This window comes from Aythya marila, assembly GCF_965140915.1.
Source record: "Aythya marila genome assembly, chromosome: 4".
Taxonomy (NCBI): Eukaryota; Metazoa; Chordata; class Aves; order Anseriformes; family Anatidae; genus Aythya; species Aythya marila.
In genome coordinates, this window is record NC_139045.1 from 65,954,777 (window position 1) to 65,973,317 (window position 18,541).

The window sequence follows — 18,541 nt, forward strand, 5'->3', positions numbered from 1 at the left end:
TAGTAATCATATTACCCATATCCTTAGAAATGCTGGGCTTTGATTCAGACTTCCTTATTTCCTGAATACTGTATTTGCCACAGGCTACTGCTACCTTGTAAATGTCAGGATGCTATTACACCACAAAAGAAATACTTGAGAAACATCTAAGAACAAGATAATTTCTATCTTTATTTAGGGCCAAAAAGGTTATTCAGGATAATATAATCACGGCACCTACATCTCTCCTATCTGCAATTTTACATTTGTCTGTGCCTCTCAGGGCTGTTGTAAATTATGCTGTTGTAAATGAGCTCCAGGTGAGTATTTACCTAGCACAGTATGCAGTATGAGAAGCAGTCCTGACAGACACCCTCAGAATGAACTAGACATTGCAATTAGTTTCAGTTTTATTGTCTGAATTGTCAATATTTTATCACCTCTTCTCATTTTCCTTGTTGCTTTACATTACAAAAGAAGGAAATAATATTAGAATTTGCAAGTAAGGGAACCAAATATTTTGAAGTTTAATGAATAAAATGTTTGCCTTATATTTCAAAGACATTTTCTTCAATTGTAACTGCACTTTTATTAAACCTGATTAAAGTGGGAGATATTTTAAAGACTGAGTAAAATTTTGAAGTGGGGCTCAATGGCACATTACCTACAGCTTTTTACTAGCAGATTAGTTGTGCACTTTAACAGTAAATAATACATACAAATAGATATGAGTATAAGCATTGCTTATCATGCATATTTACCTCCATAGATCTTATTAAACTTTTATATTAGACAAAAATAGCAGGTGTTCACAGTATTTCCATTACATTTTTTTAACGTGTATGTGTACCTCACATTCTTGAATAAGAACAAGAATCTTGAATAATAACAACAATCATTTCAAGAACAGGAAGCATTTGATAACTTTTCTCAGAATTCTTTAGAACCATTATCGGGGGAATTCAGGAAGAACTGGATGGGAATGAGTGACTTTATACTAACCTTCCTTAGATTTGCATGGTTGTATCAATTATTTTAAAGGTAAACAGCACCTACATACATGCCATTACCATTCTGAGCATTTCTGAAACTCATAGTCCGCATAGGAATAATCAGATGGCAATACAACAATATATAAAACTATCTTTCTACCCTAAAAAAATGAAACACCTAGATGTCTATACTACTCTGTCTACTAAACCTCGCATTTTATCCAAAACTCCAACTCTGATAAGTGGTTTCACATTTCACACGTATTCAAAAAGTACACACAACTTCTTTGAGTGTAATATCACTTCTGACATATCAAGTCATTTAAACATACTTCCAATAACTCTAGACACCTCTCAAGACATTGTCATTTGTACTTCTTCATGATCTCTTAGTTTGTGGTCTTCATCCTATTACATCTATACATGTGAAGAAAAAATTTTCTGCAGTCTTGAAAGCATCTTAAGCTTAAGGTTGTCTGATGACGGCCATGAGATGGTTTAATATGGAGGCAGTCAACCTAAGGACGCAGGCAGCACACAGCTCTGCCAGCCCACACCAAGGATTAGCTGTCCTGGGACTTTTCTGCTGCTGCACTGGATGGACATCTCCTCTTGAGGTGCTATCTTTGGTGGATGAGGCAAAAGGGGGAAAACAGCATCACCGAGTACCATCAAAATAAATGCACTGCAGGGAGGAGTCAACTGTAATGTAAATTTATTCTCAGGGTAGTCACCCTGCCCATGCACAAGAGTCTAGTGGCATGACAGAGAAGGGTTCAGAAAAGGGGTTGTGACACGAATCTCTCCTCCAAGCCTAAAGGGAGGTAAGTGGTTAACTGACCAAGAGAACTGAGAAACACTTTTTGCTAAATCCTAACATATTAACTACATTTTACCATCCACTGATTTAAGCACATGATTAAAAACCCAAATCACATTTGTCTAACCTAGTTTTCTTTTCCCATTACATTAACTGGTGAAATGTATGTTCAGTTCTCTGTTCTATTTCTAATCTCATCTCACATAACAGTGTGGTAAATCCACATTGGAAAGAAACTTACCGTTCATAAGTGACATATAAAACACCAGAAACAAAATAAAAGCAGATATCAGAGATAGGTCTGCTAACTGATGGAAATGAAAAGTAACAAAAATAATTTTGGCATTTAAATGAGGAAAAACAAAAACTAATTTAAAAAATCATATGTAAACTTAGTATTTAGCAAAATTACTAATACCATGAATCAGTGTAACCATGATTGATAAGTGTAACTTATACCATCTCTCCTGTGCTAACTGGGAGTCTGATGTGTGGCTGACAGAAGCTGCCCTACTTCTTGCTTGTTAATATAGAGGGGTGTTTTTTTTTTCCTCAGTTTATCCAAGATCTGCCTGAAATGAACATACAACTACTTATCTCTATGAGGCAGGTAGGAGAGGTAGGGGTAATGTACTTCCTAATCCAGGAAGGTTTCAGTGAAAGGATCAGAGAAAGTTTCAGAATCAGCTTGCTGCATTTGTGGGTGACAGCCTGCAAAAGAATGTGCTCTGTGAAATGAACACATGGATGTATTGTATGGTCCCTTTCCATAGGATTTGTCAGTTTGTTTTCTCACAGCAGATCTGTATAAAAGAGGACTTGACTTCATCCAGACAATTAAATGGAGGATAAACCAATATGTTTTGAGACTTCAGGAAGGAAGCAACTCCTGAATAATAAATTAGCTGCTCTCCTACCAAGTAAGGTCTTAAAAACTAATTTGATGATAAAATTAGCCAAAAGAACAGGTGACTTTAAAAAAGAAAGGAATGAGTATGGGTTGTGTGCTGCTTCAAACACCATTCTGATTCTGAATAGGCAACCCAAATTTTTTCCTATTTAGGATAGCACATTATGCTTACTTTTCTGCTGTGTAATTTTGCAACAAATGCAATTACTGAGCTGCACATTTAATACTATCTATCTTACTCATTAAAGTCTGACTCAGGTATTGAATACGATATATGGGATTTATAAAAATATCACTGTACCTGACAGATAATGACAGTTTTCTTTCTGATTATTTCCTCAAGAGTCTTTTCCTCAAATTTTAAACAGCATTAAAGAAGCATTCAATTTATTATTGAAATGCACACATTGCCTGGTAGACAGGTGCAGTGCAGGAATTACTAAACCTTGATCTAGCAGTAACCAGCTCTGTTACATTGGCAAGTCCACTTTTTTTTTTTTTTTTTTTTTTTCTTTTTTTTCTCATGCTTCTCCTATCTTCATCCCTCTAGATTGTTTCTACCCTGAGAAGTTAGATTTTCTTGGAAACAGTCACATCAGCAGAGCTGGGACCATGTTCTTAATTCTAGGTGGTGCTATAGGCACGGATAAATGTCATTTTAAATACTAAGTGATGTACTATCCAGTAAATGTAAGTTAACATTTTATTCATTTGTACACCAAATTAGATCTTTGCAACTTTCAGGTAATCTTTCAAACAACTGTGTACCTACAGAATGTTTGTCTGTCACTTAATTCCCTGTTTCTTTCCAAGACTCTTATATTTCTGTCATCCACAGTGTGTTAATATTAGATCCCTTCCAGGTGCCTATCTGGAGCAAACCAAGTAGCTCCCCAAAACAGAAAAGCACAGACGGTCACAGTAGTCTTCAAACATCACACTGTGACACAAGACAGTCTGAACAAACAAGGCAATGGCTCACACTATGGCATGCATTGGAAAGCTGGAAGAGAGAGAACCTTGGAGTTTCTCCATAAATATTAATTTTCTCCTGACCCCATACTATGCTTCACTACCAGTTCCCCCAACCTGCTCTTCTTCGGGTCCCAACTCCATAGTAAAATTCATGGGTTTATATCCATTCAAAACACACTCCACTTTTAGGGTTTAGAATGTTTACACTCTTACAGTAAGCAGTTTGTACAGTTTACAATAAGTCCTCTCAGGCATGGATTGCATTGTAAATTATTTTTATGAAGTTTCCAATACCGTGAAGTCACATGTCCTATGTTAATGCACTCTTCATAGTAACAGCTGTCACAAACACTTACCTTTGCAAACAAAGCACTTAATATGGAAATATTTGTTCTGAACTCTCAAAACTTCTCCTTTGCATGGGTTTCCACAGGTATTGCAGAGAATTGCAGTACTTGATGGCTTCTCCAGTTGGCTATGTACAGCCTGGGGTTGGGAAACTGCAAGGTAAAACCAAAGGTTGAACATTTTAAATGCCATTGGATGCATAACTGCAATAAAGCCACCTTCTGTAAGGTCCACAAATCATGACAATTAACACTTGGGACAAATCATGTCATGTGGATAGAACAGTTTTAACTTGTACATGTATAATTGGCCAGCACAGGAGAAAATATCCTCTGAATGAGCTGGGACTTTTCTTGTTTCATAACTTGCAAGGCTCATGACTTCAAACATCTCAAACATAAATGTGAATTGCTTACAGAAGAAAAAATCCACATGATGAAGTCTTGTGTGCCACTGCCTGAATTTCAAAAAATTATTTTTCGCATGTTATTTTCAGATACCCAAAAACTGCAGATGAAATCCATTATTTTCATACAAAATACCTTCAGTGGGATTTAATAACTGTTACACTGTGAGCTACTTATATTTACGATTCGAGATAATTACCTTTTTAATTGATTTTAAGGCAGAAATACATTTCTGTAGATACTTCGAGTTTATACTTTGAAATATTAACGTCTGTAAAGATGCATATCTGATCATTAAATAATCATTTTGTAAGAAAACTGATTTCAAGAGATTAGGCTTATTTAGGTTAGTAAAAGATTAAGTGAATTAAAAATTTGCTGCCATCTTGTGATGTAAATTAGAAATTGCATTTATTAGACTTGATATAACCATATAAATTGACATTACAATATATTATGCAGAACAGGTGAGATATGACCTTATTCTTTCGATTCAGCATAATTATATGCATATTTTCAGCATATATGCATGACTTTTATATTGCCCTGTATTAAGTAAGAGTCTAGAGAGTAAACATCATGACAGTTATTGTATTGGGGCTGTACTATAATTCGAAAGATGTCCTTTTTTCATAGCTGAAGGAAAATTAGTAACAGAATAATTTATCACAGTTTAAGTAAATTACATAATTCATGACATTCTTCCTTAATATGTCATGTTTATTCCATGTTTGGATTGCTTATTTCAAAGTGACTGAATTTTTAAAAATTTTACTTCAAAATAAACTTAACAACATTGTGCAAATTCTCATAGGCAAATGCATTAAGTATGAATGGGAATAAAACATGTTTCCTTTTCAGGGTTTAGTGAGGGAATAATGTCACTGCTGCACAACCCTTTTCTTCCATTAACAACAGACAAACAAACAAACCCACCACCATTACCACCAACAAAAAAAACATAATGAAATAACTTTTTCTGTGAAACTGCTGCAACATGATTAATAAAATTATAAAAGTCTGAGTTAAATTCAGATTGGCCAAGACCTTTAATTTATATTTCTACTGCAATATCAGAGTTGTAACATCAGAAAGATGTATGATAGAAATATGTATGATGGAAATAAAATAAATAAATAAATGTAATAATAAAAAGATGGAAAAACAACCACAACACAGAATTGATTTAATTATAACCAAAACCTGAAAGCCCACAGTGACATCTGTATCTTCACATAGGTAGAGAAGATACAGAAAGGCTATGACAGTACTACCATATAAACATATATGATAACAAATTACACCAAAATCTGGAAGAGAGTCTCATTCAGTTTTCTAATATCTGCCCTTGCTGCAATTCCTCCTCCATTCTCACACTCATTGCCACCACTAGATACCTAAAAGCCCTTTCCATGTCCACCAAGTCAGTAGTTCACTGAGATGCTGAACCTCCCATTCAGTCTTCCAGGGGAAGTTTCTGGAAGTTTTGCCCAAACTGACACACAATACTCCCATAAACAGAAGTTTTTGTTTTGTTTTGTTTTGTTTGCTCATTTTGTTTTTGTCTTAGTACATGCATGGGATTGAGCTTCCTGTAGCATTATTCAGCAGCCATTGGTATTCTGTCTTGTCTGCTAAAATTACCCATTCTCTGACTGTCAAAAAGTCCTGTTCAAAGCAATGTGATTTTTGGAGCTATTACTGAAGACCTGGTTATAATTAAGTACATATCCAATAAAAACAACACAGTGCAAAAAGCAATTACAAGTTTATAGAAAGGCAGATGCTCAAACTTACACAAACAGTGCACACAGTTCATGCTAATGTGAGCCTTACTCCTCCAAAGAAAACAGGGGAAACTGAACTTTGCAGTGTTTAACTTTTGACATGACAATTTCTCTTTACTGCAACCTGCCCAAAACTACCCACCCTGAAACAAGTAAAGTACCAGCCCTGTAAGAAACTGAAACATGTTTTCTTGAGCACAGTACTAGCTTATAACTGTGGAGGAAAGAAGCTTCTTTCTCCAAAGTTATTAACAAAAGCATCAAATTTGTAGCATTTAATTCATGAAATACTAGATTTAAAAATAGCTGACTAGCCAGAACATATTGGCCTAAAAGAAGATGCCGGAGGTGCCAAGTACACCACCAGAGAGTCCTGCAGCACTCTGCCAGGACAGACTAACTGATCTTCACTGCAGTCAAAATATTCTTATATTTTCAGAGAAAGCTATATTTTTCTTCTTCAAAACACAAAAAACATTCTGACTACGCATATACAGAATTGACTACTTCAACCTTTTCCCCTTGTTTTTTCATGTCAAGTGATGATTTTTATAACCTCTGCTTCCTAGCTAATCAGGAATCACAGAACAATGGTATGGTTTGGGTTGTAAGGGACCTTAAAGCCCCATCCAGCCTGGCCCTGAGCACTTCCAGGGATGGGGCATCCACAGCTTCTCTGGGCAACCTGTTCCAGTGCCCCACCACCCTCATAGTAAAGAATTCCTTTATATCTAATCTAAATCTCCCCTCTTTTAGTTAAAAACATAACCCCTTTCCCTATTGCTTTTCTGTAGTCCCCCTTTAGGGAAGGGGGAAATTATGCATAACTTCTTATCAAGGTATAGAATTAAACAAACAAAAAAACCAACCTTGGATATAAAATAAATTATAAGAAAAAAACATGGAGTATTTCTTTTGGAATTCTACGAAACTTGAAGTAACATAAACCATATTTAAAATATGTATGTTAGATGAATAATTATGTTGCTCTCCTCTCATTTCAGACCTACACTAATCAATATTTCACACAAAACCCAAGAAGGGATACAGTGCCTTTGGCTCTTTATAAAACTGTTCTTTTGAAGAACAGTTTCAAATACTTTCTTCTAGCACAACAAAATGATGTAATTAATAGTATATTTGTTTACATTTGAAGATTTAAAAATATATTGTGCTTTATGTTAAAATAACAATGATTGACATAATTTTGAGAATATTAGCCGACATAAAATTTTAGCTTGTGTATGACTCAATGTGTATTGAGTCATTTTAAAATAAATATGTTCAAGTGGTAATTTTCATTATTCTTCTTTTATGCCTTTCTGTATCAAAATCATTCTTCAATGCAGAAGTTACAATGAACATATTTAATGAGTGAAATAGTGAATTACTGATGGAATGTAATGATCTCAGACTACTTACCTGATCACAATTGAATAGGGAGCTCATTAAAAACTAAACAATTACATTATACCTTGGTTTGCAGAATGTAATCAAACTAGAAATTTCTTTCTTAACATTGAATGATTCCTTCTGACTGGAAATACAAGTGCCTGGTTTTCCAAAATTTGCCTCCTCCCAGTTTGGCAGCATTCTACTTTGGCAAAAGTATGTTTTTTTAAACAACAACAAAAAAATAATATATAAAAAAAAAAACATACAATAAGATAACTTTCTCAGATAGATTTACTTCTTTTCTGTTTGCTCTAGACACTTCCTACAAGCACTAGGAGAAGAGAGGATAATTATATCACACATTATTAAAGCTGCTTTACAAACCTTACTGCAATTGTAAAATCATGTTTTCAATGTGCTTATGTCTTTGCCAAACTACACCCATTTATACTGGCATTCTTCACATTTGGTGTTCTTAATCTCATGTCTTTACAGGAAAGTTCAGACAAAGTGCTTAAGCTTTTTATAAAGGTGAAAAATAGCATAGGATAAAATATATTAAATTTCAATGTTAAAAAGAAAGAGTAGCACCTTGGAAGTACTTTGGAGTGAAGGCTGACGAGGAGATGGATTTCCTACAGGTACACAGTTTTGCAAAAATCCACAGACATGTGGTCCAAAAACACCCAATTCTTAGAACAAACCCATCTCATTCAGCATTGCTAGACTAACTAGGATGTAGCAACAATGATGGCTGAAGAAGAAATTTGGCTGAGACAGAAGTGTTTTGGAAGTAGCGCAAAGGAAACTGTGGTGGCAGAAATGGAGAAGATTTGTGAATCCCTGATCATGCTCTGCTCTAAAGCCTGGAATGGAGAATTCAAATCCTTGGCAAAAGATCTTATCTAGGACTAGTCCACGCAGAGAATGACAAACCACTTTGCTATCATGTTGTCTTTTAACCAAATGACAGAAATCCTCTCAGTGGATTACAAACACTATAAAGAAACATATGGCCAGAAACTGCATAATTTGACATAGTCTAATGCTTTTTCCAGTTTTGTGCTTTTATTTTAACTTACATAAGGACCCACAGAAGCCATTACTGAGTGTAGAAACAAAGTACTGAAAAGTGAAGATGAGTCACACTTAAGAATATACATTCAGTCTCAGATCAGACCTCATATATGAAGCTTAATAGTAAAGACTTCCACCTGTTTTGACCACTGTATGGACACAAATAAGTCCACACATCCCATTTACTCCATATTATTTGACACTGTTCTAAAAAAAAAAAAAAAAAAAAAAAAAAAAAAAGAATTATTAGGCTTCCTACTCTTGGTCACCATAGAAGCATGAAATAACGAAGGACCAAATTACACAATTTAACCATTGGTCTGGCAGGTGCTTTCTGTTCTGTGATACAGATATTTTCAAGAGTGTTGTGAAAGAAACAATAAAGCACAGTTTGAATGGATAGACAACTCTGACGCGAATAAATACTTTATTCCTAAAGAACAGTTTTTAGCAGTCCCAACAATTACCTCTCAATCAATGGAAAGTGCTGATTCTTCAGCAAGCTTCTCTGATGGATACTGTAGAACCAGAACCTAAAGTCAAAAGTAAAAGGAAAACCAGAGAAACAGGAGGGGTTTGTTGAGATGTGGAGGTGGTTCCCCTCTCCTGTTCTTTTTGTGTCAGTTGTGGGTTTTGTTTTGTTTTGTTTTGTTTTTTGTTGGTTGTGCTTTGTTTGTTTGATTGTTTTTTTTTTTTCTGTTCTTGAAGTTGGGTTAAAAAGGGACAACCCTTTCATTTCAGGCTCACGTAAATGCACTATCATTTGTCTTCAAATCACAGCCCTTCATCAGAAGAAAAAATACATGTTTTTCTTCAAAAACTATCAGCACTAATAGCTCATCTGTAAATTCAGCAGGAACATTCCTACTTCACAACCCATTATATTAATTTCATGAGACAGAAACGTTTTGCTTGAGCAAAAAAAACACACCTTGTAATATCTAGAATAACATATAAAATTACCAATATCAGCTGTTTGGTTCATAAAGAGATCCGGCAAAGCCAAAGGCCACATTCCAACTCCAAACTAAAACCATACGTTATCATTCTGAAAATGAATATTGTTCTGCATAACTGGATTAAGAGAAAGTTATCTCAGCAGTGTTGACACTGAACCTTGTCATATCTACAGCTAGAGATGATTCTTGAAAATCAAAATAAACAAATAGGATACACAAATACCATTTACTTATTAAGAATTTTGGACACAGGACAGAAGTATTGATTGTTGAAACCCTGTATTTTGCAATTTGGGAAGGGTGTGGTTCAGGGAAGCCTGGAGGGGAATTAAATTTTCAATCTTCTCTGAGGAAGATTAGAGGAGAATCAGATGAGAATTAGAGACCAAAGCTCAAGCTGTTATTTTGCCAAACATTTCTGATGTTGCTTCAATCAAAACACTCAGAGCTGGACTCAAACCACCAGATGAAAGCAAAGGAAACAAATATTGAAGTGCCCATAAAAGTCCTTTTAGGCATTACTTGTGGTTTTAGGTGTCTAAAGCTGGCCTCTGCTGCCTCCCTGCTTTGTGTTTGCATGTAAAATGCAGTGACTAGGAGCACCTCCAATGCTGGCATGTGCGCAGGGATAATAAGTAATACTATAATAAGTAAGTAATAAGGTAATACACATGGTGTTTGAAGAACTAGTTGGGCATGAGCTAAAAATTTCCCTTAGACAAGGGGTTTTATTTTACTATTTTTTTTTCCCCCTAAGAACTTGTGATTCATTAAGGAGCTCTGTGGGGGCGTAAGATCTCAATGGTCCTGCAACAGCATGTTAAATATCCCATGGCAGCCTGTTCTAACATATTTCTCAGTTGTTTATGTTAAAACCTTTTTTCAGGATAGTGCATTTGTGCACTTTGCGGTGCCTTTTCATTATCATGTAATACCTTTTCTTTTCATGCATCACAACAAAACACAGTTAACAAGGAGAAAAGGAAAGCTAAAGTGTTGCCTTGTATTTCCACATCACATAGCCCCTTGAAAACTCCAGCTGGCCATGCAGAGGGCTGAGCTGTGCCCACCCAGCAAGCACAAACGAGCTGCCCTCCCAAGCAGGGCTTTGCAGCATCAGCTGCCTGTAGTTGCTCCTGCAGAAATGCTCACAGCTTCTCCCAGCACTACTGTTGTAGACTCCTACTGCTATTACTGCTCCTCTCTTTAGTTTATATTCTGTAAGACAGGCCGTTCAGCAAATTCAGTAAATCTTTATGTGATAGGCCTCTATTTAATTAAATTTACTAACGTGGTCCAAAAAGACAAAATACCACAATTTGAGAATCATGTTCCTTTTTGAACCACAAACCTGTTTCTACTGTTTATAGACAGCTTGTGCAGTGCCTTTCCTTTGGCACAGGGGAGAGGACTGCATGCTTTTTCCAGCACTTCCTATGGATCAAAATCAAATCAAAAATCTATAGCTGATACAGGACAGCAGGCAGTTAACATAAAGACTGAAACAACCTGTGATTTTTTTGGCTAATTTCAGAGTTCATGGCACTAGAGATGAATGAGAAGCGTTACCCAGCAGAATGCAAAGCAATACAAACACACATGAGACACAGCACAAGCACTCAGCACACAAGAGCTCCAAATCTCACCATATGCTCAGTGCAAAATTTGTGTCATATAAACAAGCCTAGCACAAGCTAACCTCCTGCCTTCATAATTGTAATAAAATATTTACTGAATCCAAGTACAGTTAGAAAGAAATCTCTGCTGAATTTTAGAAACTGTTAGTGCAGCAATATAAAGGCTATTTTTGCATGGCTTCTAGTGAGACTGCAATGAGAAAGAATATAGCAGCAGCTCTGCAATATATCCACATGTAGCTAATGGTATTTTTTCATTATAATATAATGAAGTCTAAAGTAATTTAATATTAAATAATAATAGGGAAATTTAAAAATTGATCTGTCAACTAATAAGCGCTAGTATAATCGTAGCTTCATAATCTTCACTGATGTAATTAAATTATCTGAAACAATTTGAAGTAAATGTTTAACCATCTTTCTCTACTCTACAGAATTTTCACTTAACTCCCAAACAAACATTCTTGTGACAATACCAGTGATTAAGTTCCCACGGTTCTGGATGAAAACCAAGTCATTTCAGGTCTGTGCCCCCAAAAACGTGGAGTCATCCCACCATACCTGTATCTTCTGGCATTCTTGCATTAATCCAGCTCTACTGGGACATGGACGTGGGAAATGCCACCACGCTTTCCTGAGCCCTGCTCGCAGCGAGGAGCAGCCGGCATTGGGACGAGCAGGCGCTGCGGCAACGCGCTGTCACGAGAGTGGCTCTGGCACAACTGCGGCCAGGGCTCAGATGACTCCTGCAGCACCCACGCACAGGCGGGATGCAAGCCAAAGCCTCGCTGGCATGTAAAAATAGCGCCCTGCAGAAGGCTCAATGTTCACATGTCCGCAGGGTGTCCAACGGCGGGCCACTGCTGGCAAGGACATGGAGGGACTGGGGATGCCACCTCCTATAGGCACTGCAAGGCAGCACCAGAAAAAAAAAAAGGCTTGAAGAAGAAAAACCTTCAAACTGGCTGGCCAAAAATTAAAAATACAGGCAGCTGACAAATTAAATATATGGTATCTGCCACATGTGGAGAAACCCCTCTAGCCATACCCTCAATACAGGCTGTTCCGCTCCCTGTCCCTGTGCACAGGAGGGCACAGCACTGATTTCAGAAGATGCTCAGAGCTCACTTCTCTCCAAAAAGCAGTCACGGAGATAACTGGCAACCCAAAATCGCTCCCCTGATTGCTCATATGGAGCTGGACTGTGCATCACTGGAATAACAGTGATGTGTTGAGCTATTTAAAGCAATACTTGCTCGCCCAGTTCTCATGTGAATATGTTACAATCTGTAGCTCTTGCTTTGGACTAACTTTGTGTGAAGGCGGTAAGGTGGCGTGTATATTCAAAAAGGGGACTGATGGAATGGGGAATAACCTGGCTAAACCTGAGCTAAAGTGCTGGGACAGGAATAGGACTGCATCTGCCTTTAACATGAAGATTTTATTTTTTCCTGCAGCCTCTGAAGCCACCAAAACACTCTCCCCTCCTCCCTTGTTCACCATCCTCTATCCTGTCATTGCCTGCTTGGTTACAAAGCTGCTAAGAAACAGTTTCTTCTCTCTTTCAACAAACAGAAACTGGTCAGGGGTGTAACTGTGAAAATATCTCCTCAGTGTCTGATGCTGCTGTGGGAGGGCTGGGAAAGCAACACATATTATGCAGCAGTGTGCACAAGAGTTACAGCAAGTTCACAGTGCCATGCAGATTGAAGAATATTTTGCACCAAATCATATTAAAATCTATTGAACTGATCTTAGCTGCAGGCACGTTTAAGGGTGATTCTCCATCAACATCTATAGTTGATGCTGAATCTTTTCAGAGAAAGTTCAATTCCTTCCAATTTCCATCAAAAAATAAAGCTATCATTTAAAGCTTATTTGTGCAGAATAAGATGGAAATTTAAAGAAGGCTCAGTGAAGCTCTTACAAATTTCTCTAGGTTCTTACTAGCTCACTATGGATGGATTGTTATAAACACTACATAGAAAGAGGTAGGTGGAGGCTTTTTTTTCCCCCAAAAAAAACAAAAGCATCAAAGCGTCATAAGCATCGAGATGCAATTACGATCAAATTTGAAAATATTTCATGATGATAAGCCAGAATCAGCTGACTGTTTTTGATCTTACAGACTTGACTATCAACTAACGCAGAAATTAGTAGTAACTCCAGCACTTAGTAGTAACTCCACCACTTTTGCAGAATGTTGCCCTTTAGTTTATTACTTACACAAAATATCTTTACAGCAGATATGAAATAAAACATTGTTTTGTTTGTCAAGTACTGACTATGGGGAATGGAAGAAGCTTGTCTATAAGGACAGTTGAGGAGCTTGGACTTCAGAGATCCCTGTGGTGTCCCTGGGCCATGCCTGACATGGTCCATAACTTTACAGAGCCCCTGGCAGTTGCAGCCTGAGACTCAGACAGCAAGCTTTAAGATCGCAGCTCCTGAGCCCAAATTCTGCACACTGAAACCATAAGCTCACATGCACCACAAGCTGCAGACACAAGGTGTGATATCTGAAATCAAGTAAGTTTAAAGCCATGAATTCACTTTTAACAGTATTATATATGCCCTATCTTACAGGAGCTGACTTTTGGCATTAAAACCTTATGACAGTACTTTTTTCATTCAATACTTTTGTGCTGTCTGTGCTTGGCCAGATCATTCCCCGCAGTCTTTTGGATCCCCACCAGATGTCCTGGCTGAGCACTCCAGACACTGGCAGGATTTGGCCTCTGTAGTTCTTCCCAGAGGCTGCTTCAGCTTGGCAGAGAGGCAGGAAGCACTTTGCTAAATAGCACCACTCAGAAGAAAGGTAAATGAATAGGCAGGAAACGTCAAAGAGCTTTCCTTCTAATACAGCCTTTCCCTCCACTTCCCAGACCATTTCCTTTTCAAGACTAAATGCTATATCATCTATATTTTGACAATCATGACACAGTCGAATACTGTTCTAATTTGTATTTACAATTCCGCTTGTAAGCTTTGAGCCTCCCCTACGGTCTCGCGACTTGGCTACAGCAGAGGAAAACTCATAGATGAATAGCTGAGAGGTTTTTGATAGTGTTACAGTGAAACTCCAGCACTTGGCTTGATGGACACAAACTAGCAGACTATTGCCCCTCATTCATTGTGGTTTACTGACAAGATGAGGCAATGGCAAAAGATAACTGATGGCAGCACAAGCAGCACAGCTCACATACCGACTGCTGACACTCCTGCTGCAAATGAGCCATAAAACATTACAGGTTTAAACCTATTTCTCAACTCAATGCAAGCCAAACACCTGTAACTCCTCTATAGTAATGGCAGTAATAATACTCCACCCTTGTTATAGAAAAAGATGAGGCCCTTGGCTCTTCTTGAAACTTCAAGTTCTGGTAGCCAGGGCACTGCCCTCACAGCATCCCTCACCATCTTTCTGCTTTGGGTTTTGTTTAACCAAGGTTACATCACTGAGGTCAATGCCTCTGCTGATGGCAGCCAGACAGCTTAGCAACAAATTCAGGCCACGCTGAAATAGATTAGCAAGCTGCAAACTCTCTAGAGCTGATGGTGCCATTGGTTTTAAATGGCTTTTTTTTATTATTATTATTAAAAAAAAAAAAAAAAAAAAAAAAAGATTTCAGATCTATTCCTGATTAATTCACTTTTTTCTATATTCATTTCACTCTTCCCACTACAAGTGAGTGGCAATAGTATGGAGAGAGTATACAATCTAACACTGCTCCCATTCTCCCATGATCAGAGCACCTTTCTAGACCCATTTGAGCTTTTTTTTTTTTTCCATAGCCTGTCTTAGAAAATGTTTAGAAAAAATATTTACTTTATAAAACAAAAATATTTATTTTACTAAATATGGAAAAATGCAGTGGTTCTTCACTATAAAAAACAAAACAAAACTTTTATCTAATTGAGAATTTAAAGAAAAAAATCAGAGCTAACATAACAGCTGAGATTCAGGAATTTTGCAATATACAACATACACATGCCTGCTTGCACACAGCAATTCCCATGCTGTTTGAGGTCCGCATGTCCATGAACTATTTGCCTCTTACTAAGTTTCTAACCAACAGTGTATATGATTTTAACAGCACATGGAAATTACAGAGCTCACTCTCACTAGATATTAAAAAGAATTACTTTTTATACACAACCTGTAATTGATGAATTTTACTTTGAGTACACTGGAAAATACAAGAAATATTTCACAGATTGTTCACAGCATGCTTTAAATTATTTTTCCTCCTAGTTCACAAAAAGTGGCTGCAGTGCTACTTGGGATAGCATTTATTTGGATTTTCCATTGAGGACAGAATGATCACAAACAAACAAGCAAGCAATAAAAGTGAATACATCCCTGTATATAAATACAGAGATTTTGGCAATGCTTGATCACTAGGACAAAAATAATGAAACAGATTTCCTTTTAATTATCATCATCTGTTAGTTGAAGTAATCTGTAGTGGTTGTGTTCAAAGTTGGCACTACTGCCAAATGATCCTTGCCCTCAAGCACTTATGATCTAAACAAAGACGACAAACATATGGTGGAAGTGAAAACAAACAAAAAAGGGTAAAGGTTTAACAACATAAAGTAGGATAAACGGTACATCCACAACTAAACCTATAACCTTTGACTTTCTGCCCATTCTTTCTTGGTGTTACCAAGCACAGCTCCCATTCCTGCTGGAAATGGACTTGCAGCACCACCCAACTGCATCCACTGGGACCAGATATACCCTGACAAATCTGTCCTGTGCAGAAGTAGCCCAAATTCTAACTTCTCTTCTGACTATCAAACACTTCCATCCTCAAGTGAGAGAAAACATCTGCACAGTAATGAAATATACATGGATGTGTCTAACTGAAACACACACACGAGCAAGTCTGAGAAAAGAGCAATTTGTGGTTTCTTGTAGTGCAAGGCATTGAATTATAAGATACTGAAAATGCTGCATATTTATAAAGCAGAAAATATTCAAATGTGAAATAAGGCTGAGAATTCACTCTGAGCTTTGCATATAGAATTGCACGTAGCTGTGCTTGCTCCAGAGGTAACTGGGTCATGAGTCCCTTCCTGCTCCCTGCTATCTCTTGGGAATAAAGAGCTTCCTTCAGCCCTGAAACTGGTGATGACAGCCCTTGTCTGCTGGCCAGCCCATTGAATGAATGAGACCACAGCTTCTCCCACTGCCGGCTTCTTTCTCACATGGGTCCCCCTACAGCAGACCTAGATCAGACTGAAGCACGTGATGTCCCCTTTTACTGTCCCGACTACAACATAAGCACCAGCCTCCAGATTTATCTGGAAAAAACATACTAATACATACAAAATGGTGCACAGAGGTCAAATATACAGCCTTTAGCGAAGCTTTCATAACAGCAAAAATACTATACAAAGAGGTGCAAGAAAATTCTTAAGAGAACTGGAGGAAAAAAAATATCCCTGTCTCATAATGAGGTCACGGCATGCCAGCACATCCAGAAAGTGGTTTGCTAAGTGACACAGGTCAGAGGGTAAATGGATACGCTCTGGTTAGCAGCAAAGTGACAGTGAAAGCCACAGAGATGCCACCATGTACCTCACATCTTACAAATAGACCTGAAGCACAGGGAATTTGCTGACCTTGCAAAACTGATAGAGATGGCCAGTGAAAACGGAGCAGATGTCAGAAAAGACAAGACATGCTTAAGTAGAGGTCATAGACTGACGTGCTATTTAGAGCAGAAAAACCACCATGTAATATGGGTAAGGCAAAGAATGAACAAAAAGTATTCATTACTAAAAGGTCAGGCACTACAAGGGACTAATGAGAGGGAGGATTAGAGAGAGAGGGAGGGAAACTTAAACCCTCTGCTGAATAGCTGGTATTAAATGAGGAACACAATCAGGAGAATGGGATGTGTTGTGTTAAGGGAAGGTATCCCGGCAGCAATAAAATGGTACTGTAACAAGAACTGTCAAGATAAAACCCTGAATCCAAGCTCAGCACTTTATGGGAGGGAAACAGCAGCAGCAGATGAGACAATAAATGGCAGTCAACATGACCAAAATTCTCCCTAGAAGGCTTGGAAGTTAGAAGAGCTAATTTATATCCTTTAATACAGCAGGAACTATACTACACGGAATTGTGACATTTAGAGGATTGTGAACAGTGCAAGAAAGATGACAGGCCCTGTGAATATGCCAGGATCATTTGGGGGTATTTCTTCTGGGAGTAAATGAATGCATACAGCAGGTTTTTAAGGTTGGATTTTCTGTGTGGGCTAATGTTTCACATGCATACAAAGGGAGAAAGAGATCACTAAATGTTATTTTATCATTGTTTTACACACAAAAATACCATTTACATTGTCTGGATTTTTAATCAATGGAAATTTCCAGTGCTTAAATAGAGAATAAACCGAACCATTAGCTAAGTAATTACATAGACTTAAAGGGTCTTCATTGCTTTGCTCTCTTCAGGAAAGTTACACAGCCATTTCCATAATTTTGCAGACATAAGCTGTCTGTTGTATAGGACCATCAAATAATAGTATAGGTTGACTGCTCTCCTTGTCCCCTGCATGTACACCCAACTCCTAGCACTTTAAACCCACAGTGACCAAGCCAGGAAACAATTTTCTGCCTGCTTTCCAAATCCCATCTTCTATAAAACAATGTAGCTGCAAAACAGCAGGGCAGATCCAAAGCCTGCTTGAATACATTAATTTTGGTCAATGGTCACTGAGGAATTTGCCAACAGTATGGGTTGTTGTTTAGAAAGCAAAGATAAAAAATAAGTCATCACTGGAAATCTAATACTGTTGGACTTTACCCTGCTCCCAATGATGCCCACCAGTGAAACAGCTATTGATTCAGCTGAAAGACTTTAAACAGCATTAATTTCTCATCTCAGTTCAACTGAGTTTTGATCTCAGCATTTTACTTATCACTACGAGAAAGTTCAGCGTTTTCCCTATTCGCCTAAGGTTACAATGTCTCATCAGCAGCATTTGAAAGGAAATCACCTCTGAGCTGACTTTAATACCAAGAAACAAAGCAAAAAGATTTTTTTTCTTGGAGTGCTTTAAATTTATTGATATTCTTTATTGTTCGGTGCCAGAATAAGTAGTTCCAAAATTAATAGCTGCCTCTTTTTTAAAGAATCAATTAAAAAACCCTGGACTCATTACCAGTGTATCAGCGTGAACCTGAGATAAATGCTCAAAACACTTTAAAATTACATGCTGATTTATCATAAGAGGAA

At 37.4% G+C, this 18,541-nt stretch overlaps 1 protein-coding gene across 8 annotated transcripts in view; it reads right to left on the minus strand.

Annotated features, from left to right (window-relative positions):
- The window catches only part of ABLIM2 (actin binding LIM protein family member 2), a 147,214-nt gene that overhangs the window by 105,678 nt on the left and 22,995 nt on the right, over positions 1-18,541 (minus strand). For 5 of the 8 annotated variants that reach the window (XM_082759285.1, XM_082759284.1, XM_082759282.1 and 2 more), the window contains exons 1-2: positions 11,848-11,968; positions 4,033-4,176 (exon numbers count right to left, since the gene is read on the minus strand). In XM_082759285.1, coding sequence (XP_082615411.1) covers positions 4,033-4,176; positions 11,848-11,863 — 160 coding nt within the window. In that variant the 5' untranslated portion in view covers positions 11,864-11,968. Of the gene's footprint in view, positions 1-4,032; positions 4,177-11,847; positions 11,969-18,541 lie in introns of those variants that run through there. The other 3 variants (XM_082759286.1, XM_082759283.1, XM_082759280.1) reach the window with 1 other exon arrangement.